At 38.4% G+C, this 8,371-nt stretch overlaps 1 protein-coding gene across 1 annotated transcript in view; it reads left to right on the forward strand.

Moving 5' to 3' along the window:
* The window catches only part of LOC122798688 (zinc finger protein 883-like), a 96,251-nt gene extending 89,111 nt beyond the window's left edge, over positions 1-7,140 (forward strand). The window contains exon 4 of the mRNA XM_044067781.1: positions 3,880-7,140. Coding sequence (XP_043923716.1) covers positions 3,880-5,732 — 1,853 coding nt within the window. The 3' untranslated portion in view covers positions 5,733-7,140. The remainder of the gene's footprint in view (positions 1-3,879) is intronic.
* Positions 7,141-8,371: the final 1,231 nt, after the last annotated feature.

Consider the following 8,371-nt stretch of genomic DNA (forward strand, 5'->3'; position numbering starts at 1 on the left):
CTGTCTTTAAGAGCAGTAACCAATAACTTTTATAATAAACCAAACTGGACAAACGTTGCAGCTTAAAGTACTGTTCCAACTTTATATGTTTTTATATGCTTCTTTGGTAGAAAGACAAGCAGACATTAATTTAATTATTTATTTATTGATTTATTGATTTATTTAGCCACTATTCACTGTCCATGCCATTTGAATCTGTTGGGTAGTTTGATAGTGTTGTAGTTGATGAAACTAGAAAATTGGCGTATGGGGCTTTAAATTCTAATTGTCAGGCATAATTACTTAATTGTTAGTGTAGAATTGAATGGCTTACTTACTATATAAGTGGTAGAATGATTATGTTCAATAGATCGGATGAAGCGTGCATGAAGCACGCGAAAGCGCTTATCTTCTGTGTTTTACTTGTTGTGGAATAAAGAAGTTTTTATCTACGTTGTGGTATTCTCGTGGTGTATCCTGCTAGTTACTTCATCTGATAGTACAGATGATGTGAGAGATATACCATTTACCTCAGGACAAATGAGTCCCTATCATACCCCTAACATAACTAGATTTAATACAGACTTTTTATACATATTTTAGTTAAACACACACCCTCTTGGTTTTGGAAAGATACTGCCTTGATGACGCAAATGCTAACACATCTGTTCTTGTGCAAATGCTGATAAGTAAACTGTCTTCAAGAAAACGCCTTGTGGATTAGAAAAGCACATTTTTAAACTTTCTTAGAAAAGCATGTCCTGTTGTACAGTGAAAGCAGATTACATTCTTGTCACGTCTGTAAGAAGTCAGCTTTCTTGATGTGTGTGTAATACACTCATAAGCAAGTTCCTTATTTTTTTAAGCCACAGTCATTTAGTATGGTTGCTGATCACATATTACTAAACTCTGTTTCTGCATTTAAGCAAGATTTTTCTTTCAGCATATTTACAATGGAATTAATTTCAACCTTAAATTCATAATATCTAACAACCACCAGATTGGCTTCCTTTTTTTGGAGGATAGCGTCTTAGTTCTGTTTGAGATAGCACGATCCATGCACTCGTGTAAGTGCTTATAGAGTGCATTTGTGTAGGATTCAGCAGTTGTAATTGTATTATCCATCTGCATGGGTGTCATGAAGTTCATCACTTCTGTCTTAGAAAGCATGAAGTTGGCTTTGGAGAAATTTTTTACTGTGGTTTCCTTAATGCTGGGTGGGGGCGGGATGTGGATATCAAGGGTAATTAGCTTATGGTCAGATCGGACCAATGGCAAGTTGACTTCAGGTGTGGAACACTGTTCACTCATGTTGGTAATGACTAGGTCTAGGATATTGTTGCCCCTGATGAGGGTGTGGATAAGTTGATCCAGGGCATTGGAGTTTATGAATTCCAGAAAGCGTTGAGCTAAGGAGTTGGTACACAAGCAGTTTTCCCAGTTAATGGTGGGGTAGTTGAAGTCGCCCATTATTAGGGTGTTTGGTTGAACCCTAATATTTTCCAGTACATCAAGAAAAGAGGAGTGGGAATCCTGGGGTATGGAGGGGGATCTGTAGCAAGCTACAATTTGGATTGCAGTTTTGCCCAGAGTAAGTTGCACTTGGATAACCTCGGATGCATTATGCTGAGCAACTAGCCTGGAGGTGTGGATATCCTTAATGAATATGGACACACCTCCACCTTTGGTGTTTCGGTCCAGGTTACATGGCCGAAAAGTGTGATATGAGTTATTGCCTGGTAGTGCAGGGGTGTTCTCTGGAGCCTTGAACCAGGTCTCAGTCACTGTACAGATGTCGATGTTCTCCATTTTAAGGATTGCCTTGAGTGAGTGCATTTTAAGATTTAGACTTCTAGCATTGAGTAGCATTACCCTCAGTTTTTGCTTGCCTGTTCCTGTTATGGTGGTGAATTTGTTATTTAACCTTGCCTAAAAAAGGCACTATAGGGGCAGCAAGAGCCTTAGTCAGTATCCGGAATCCCAGCTGCGACAGGTGCAGGCCATCTGTGGCAAAGCATTGTGGTCTGTCGACCATGTCATCCCAAGCAGACAGATACTGGATCCCCTTGGAATGACACCAGAAGCTTAGCCAATTGTTGAAGTCAATCATTTTGTCCTTGTACTGCAGTATCATTTGGGGCGATGGCAGAATGCTACTCAGGGCTAGGGTCATACCTGCCTGGGCTACAAGATCATAGAGCTGTTCCATGTCTCTTTTCATGTAGTCCAGGGAGGTATGTCTCAGGTCATTCACACCAACATGGACAGTGACAGAGTCATATTTGTACTTGTTGTGGAGTTACCTGAGTACATGGGTTATGTGGCGGATCCTGGTACCCGACAGGCAGCTGACAGTAACCTTCTCCTTCTTTAGCCTGGTGAGTGAGACATCAGTGTGCCTGACTATAGAGTCACCTATGACTAGTGTGTTGGGTACGTTGTTTTGCCTTATTGGCTGTGGTTGAGTGGCACACTGAGTCTGTGGGCTATGTGTTGGGGGATGGAAGTTGCTTGCGTTTCTGCTTTGGAGGTCTCTGTTGCTTAGACAGATTATTATTGAGAGCCTCCGTGAATGTTTTTGTGTTATTATGTGTGGATTTTGGTGGTGTAGATTTAGTGAGACTATATGATGAGTGTAGTGTGGTGCAAATATTTACCTTCTCCTCATGACTGTCAAGTTCAGTCTTGGTTGGAGAGAGCTTTACCTCCAGTTTGGCTGGATAAGTGCATCTCTCACAGGTTGTAGTGTTGGGTGGTAGGAGGAGAGGGTTGTCTGTGTACATGAGGCAATTTCTACATTGCCCCAAGATGCCCAGGTTCATCAGATAGACAGGATAGAACACTGGGAGCTGACCCTTGGACATGCCTGAATAAAAAATTATTTTCCTCTAGATAAGTGAGGAAAGTGAGCACAAGAGCTGTTTTTCTCTAAGCAAGTGAGAAAGTAAGTACAAAAACTGTTAGGTAATGAGGAAGGTTGAGTGCTACAGTAATTAGTAGCTTATTTAGTGCTTACAAGTTCTGAACAAGTGCTGAGCATGAATAAGAAAATTTAAGTGCTAAAACAAAGCATCTGTGTCTGTACTAGACGAGTTACATGACAGAAACAAGTGCAAATGCAAGCTTTCAAATCAGAAAGTTAAGAGAGATGGAAGAGATTGCCCAGATCAGCCAATAACTACAATTTCTGGGCCAGAACCACTCCTTATGTGGTAGACAAGTTACCTAGTGCTTTACATGAATAAAGCCGTTGTGTTACATGTCCTTACAAGTCATTGTTGTTAAGCATTCTTTCATGAATGAAGCCACTGTGTTACACATTTTTGCTGTTAATTGTGGTTTCATTTGAAAAAAATAAATAAATAAAACCACTACCAGCACCAGAAATACATAAATATGTTTTTTTTTATTTATTTATTTCCAGTCACTGTTTGTGGTTTTATTTATAATTCACAATATGTTCCATTGTTTTGTGGTTTATCTACTGGTTTTATTTAAAACCTACTAGTGTAGGTAATGAACAGAGAATGTCACTGAAGTCTTAAAAAAATAATTTTAATTATTTAAGATGACTAATGCTAAGGATAAGTAAAGCTGAAGTGAATATGAGTAACACATGCTGCTTGCAGGAAAAGAGCGAGACTGTAAGTGCACTGAAATGTATTAAACATGCACAGAAACCCTTATAGGTATCATAATGTAGACATCTCATCCATTAGCACTGCTAAATGTATCAACATTAAGGAACATTAATCAACAGTGTTTACTAGAATTAGAAATTTACAAAGATACATCTGAGGTTGCACTTGCATATCATTTTTACTGTTAATTGTTATGGCAAGAAAATAAAGTGTCATTGTATATGCTTACAATACTCTGATATGTCGATTTTCTTTTAAGTTGACAGGAATGCAGACTCCAGTGAGATTCAAACATGTCGGTCATCACATTGGAAAGACTTTTGTTCTGAATATGACAAGGCTTTGCCTGTCAAAATGGAAAGCACAGGACAAGACAAGGAACAGTCCAGAAGTGGTTGTTGTAACTATGCGGAAGTCAGTGAGGGCATAAACAGGAATTCCAGTTTAGAAACAGAATTGGAAATTTATGGATGGAAATGGCTTGATGACATCAAAAAATGTGTATTTAATAGTAACAATATAAAGGATAAATTTGTTTCCTGTGACCAAAGACAAAAGGATACAATTGTAGCATATAACCAGGGCACCTGTAGTGAGCAGCTGAATAAATGTGTCACATTTGACAAACCTTCTACAAGTCAAATAAGTTTAGCAGGGTATCCATTCCACACCAGTCAGGAATCGTATAATTATAATCCGTATGACAATGTAGTTATGGGTAAAAAAACTTCAGCTGTACATGAGATTATGCGGTATAGAGAGAAACCACATAAATGTGCCAAGTGCAACAAGAGCTTTGCTAAGAAGAGTGTCCTGACAAGACATCAGTTGGTGCACTCTGGACATAAGCCCTGCAAATGCGCCACATGTGGCAAGAGTTTTACAGCGAGGAGTAGTTTGGTACAACACCAGTTACTGCATACTGGACAGAAACCCTATATATGTGCCACATGTGGCAAGAGTTTTCCAATTAAAGGTAGACTGACACGGCATCAACAAACCCATTCTGTACTGAAACCATATAAATGCTCACTTTGTGACAAGCGTTTTACAGAGAAGACCAGTTTGGTAGCGCATGAACTTATGCACACTGGACAGAAACCCTATCAGTGTTCCATGTGTGATAAAAGTTATACAATTAAAAAAAGATTGATGGAGCATCTGCACTCCCACTCTGAGCAGAAACCCTTTAAGTGTGGAGTTTGTGACAAAAGTTTTTTTGTTAAGAGAAGCTTGGTGCGACATGAGACTGTCCACATGGGGCAGAAACCATATAAATGTGAAATTTGTGGTAGAGTTTTTAAGGTTAAGGTTAGTTTAGTACATCATCAGTATATACACAATGGGCAGAGACCTTATAAATGTGACATCTGTGACAAGAGTTTTGCTTACAAAAGTAGTTTAGTAGCACATCAGACTGCCCACAGCAGGCAGAAACCACATAAATGTGACATCTGTGACAAGAGTTTTGTCCACAAAAGTAGTATAGTAGCACATCGGCTTGTCCACAGTGGGCAGAAACCACATAAATGTGACATCTGTGACAAGAGTTTTGCCCACAAAAGTAGTATAGTAGCACATCAGTTTGCCCACAGTGGACAGAAACCACATAAATGTGACATCTGTGACAAGAGTTTTTCCTGCAAAAGTAATTTAGTAACACATCAGTTTGCCCACAGTGGGCAGAAACCACATAAATGTGACATCTGTGACAAGAGTTTTGCCCACAAAAGTAGTATAGTAGCACATCGGTTAGTCCACAGTGGGCAGAAACCACATAAATGTGACATCTGTGACAAGAGTTTTGCCCACAAAAGTAGTATAGTAGCACATCGGTTAGTCCACAGTGGGCAGAAACCACATAAATGTGCCAAGTGTGACAAGAGCTTTGCATTTAAAGGTGACCTGGCAAAGCATCAGTTGGCACACAGTGAGCAGAAGCCCTACAAATGTGATATTTGTAACAAGAGTTTTAAACAGAAACAGAACTTATTAAAGCATAACTGTGTCCACACTGCGGAGAAGAGCAGGCAGGGTCTGAATGAGAGACAGAACCAACAAGTGAAGGAAAGTAGTATTCATGAAAAGGAATTCATCCATGAGCCGCGGTGAGATCCTTCATACGGCAGACCCTGTGTTTATAAAATCTCACAAACAGCAGTGATACGTAGACAGCATTATAGATATTATGGAGAAATGTAGGTCAAATAATAATAAGGAAGCATTGATGACATATACTGGGGTAAAAAATGCCCTCTCCTGTAGTACAGAAGGCAGCATAGAATCATCTGAGCAAGGAAACATTCCTACCACAGGGCTAGACAACACTGTGGATATGTCACCTATGTGTGATAGAGGGGTAGAAACAGCCTGCAATTAAAGAAGAAAAAAACAAACAAAAATGGATAAATTCTGTGGTACCAAAAAGGAGGTACCACAGAATGTATTAGTTTGTGTTTGGTGCCTTTCTGTGGAGTATTCAATTGTACAAGAAAAAAAACTGGCAGATCAGGTGAGATACATAAAAACAATAAAGCAGACTGCTGCATATAAGAAAGAGGTTTTGTGTTGTTTCTTTTGTGCAACAAACCCAGAATTTCCACCCAGATGACAAATAGCACGAATAAGAAAGAAAAATATTTTCACCACAAAAAACTGAAAATTTATGGATAATAATTTAAAATCCATAGTGTGCCAGATGGGGCAAAAACTGCCTAGATGAAGCAACATCAGACTTCCTGGAGACAGGAGGGACAGAGGAAATGAAAAAAGATAAACATCAAAAACAGAGGCTATTGAAAGGTATAAAAAGAAACATTGACACAGGGAAGAAAAAGAGATCTGATAGGATGCAATATTTATGCAGAGAAGGAAGGCATATTTAGAAAAGAAAAGAAGGAAGCCATATTAATCAATATAAAAAGTACAGTTTATGAAGATTGTAGTTCACAAAACAAAAAAGAGAAATAAATTCACAAATGTGGAGTAAAGTAATTTAGAAAAAGAAGTTTAGCGAGGAGGAAATATAAATTAGAATTTGCAGTGACAGACCAGCTATGAAGTGAAGGATTTAGTGTACAAACTCCTGTACAGGCAGTAGGGCACCACGAAGGGTCAATGAGTCCCCAGATGGTGATGTAACAGAAGGAGTAGGATGCATTGGACGATGATCCATGGTGGTGATGTTCTGAAAAAATGCAGTTAGAATTAAACCGCAAGAGTAAAAGTACAAAAAAAGGGAAACGTGGTTGTGCTCAGTCTGGAAGAAAATGATCTAAACGAATACCCGCTTGATTTAATAGAAATGGGCTGATATATTTAGATCGATAAAAGAAATAGAGTACAGTAAGTGAATAAATCTGAAAATGTTAAAAGACTGGTAAACAGTTGAATACAGTAATTGAGATAAATGCAGTAATTGAGACTGCCAAGAAAAAGTCATGTGATTTATAAGAAATAGCGGTGGTGGTGCTGCGGTAGCATTGTCGCCTCACAGTAAGACATAGTCCTGTTCGATTCTCAGCTAGATCGTCTTCTGTGTGGAGACATGCGTGAATGGGCGTACCTTCGTTGAAGGTTGTGCGTCAGGGCCGGCAACGTAAAAATCTACTGCCAATCATTAGCGGACCAGAGTTCTGCTGTGGTGACCCCTAACCGGGACAAGCCAAAAGACACAACAACAACCTGTGATATATTACTAGTAACAAATGAAGTGTTACCGCAAAAATGTACAGTAACAAAGGAAACCGGGAGAAGCCGAAAGACACAACAACAACCTAGGATATATTACTAGTAACAAATGAAGTGTTACCGCAAAAATGTACAGTAACAAAGGAAAGGAAGGGAACAAATCAAATGCCACTGTGGAAGTATTCGATACAGAACATTGTAACGGAACTAAGACAAGAAGCATTACGGTTAGAAGAATACAAAAAGGGGAGCAAATCAAATGCCACTGTGGAAGTATTCGATACAGAACATTGTAACGGAACTAAGACAAGAAGCATTACTGTTAGAAGAATACAAAAAGGGGAGCAAATCAAATGCCACTGTGGAAGTATTCGATACAGAACATTGTAACGGAACTAAGACAAGAAGCATTACGGTTAGAAGAATACAAAAAGGGGAACAATTCAGAAAAGTCTTAGAAAGATATATATGGCAAAGACAACACATTATATCGGAACAGATCAGGATTTATCATATTCTGTCCCCAATAATAAACTAGCCATATCTATGCAAGCAGAGCAAAACATAAAAGGTATATACACAAATATAAAAGAAAAATAATAAAAAAACTAGCAAAGTTTAAAGTAGAATTAGGAAACAAAGCAAAAATAATAGAAACACCACCTAAAAAAGAAGAAATCAGTACATTTTAGAGAAGTATTTATGAAGACTCTGTTGAATATAACAAAGATGCTGGAAGGAAAGAGTGATACAAAGAGGCAGGGAAAACACATAGGATATGAAATGGAATAAAGTAAAAGTCAGACAAATGTAGACACAATAACAAAGACTTCTAACTGGCTGAAGATATTAATATCTTTGCAAAAAGATTTTACCCTGAATAAAATTATTTGTATGCACATCCTGAAAAGACCCCAACCTGATTAACAGCAGGGAAAAAAACATACTCCTTCTTAAGAGCTAACCTGTAAGCAATCCTAAGAACTATAGATCAACAACTTACCTTCTGACAATAAATAAATTGTATATTGAAAATGATGCAGACAGAGGTTATAGTTGCT

Source organism: Protopterus annectens, chromosome 3.part1 (assembly GCF_019279795.1).
Source record: "Protopterus annectens isolate FY-2018-M chromosome 3.part1, PAN1.0, whole genome shotgun sequence".
Lineage (NCBI taxonomy): Eukaryota > Metazoa > Chordata > Ceratodontiformes > Protopteridae > Protopterus > Protopterus annectens.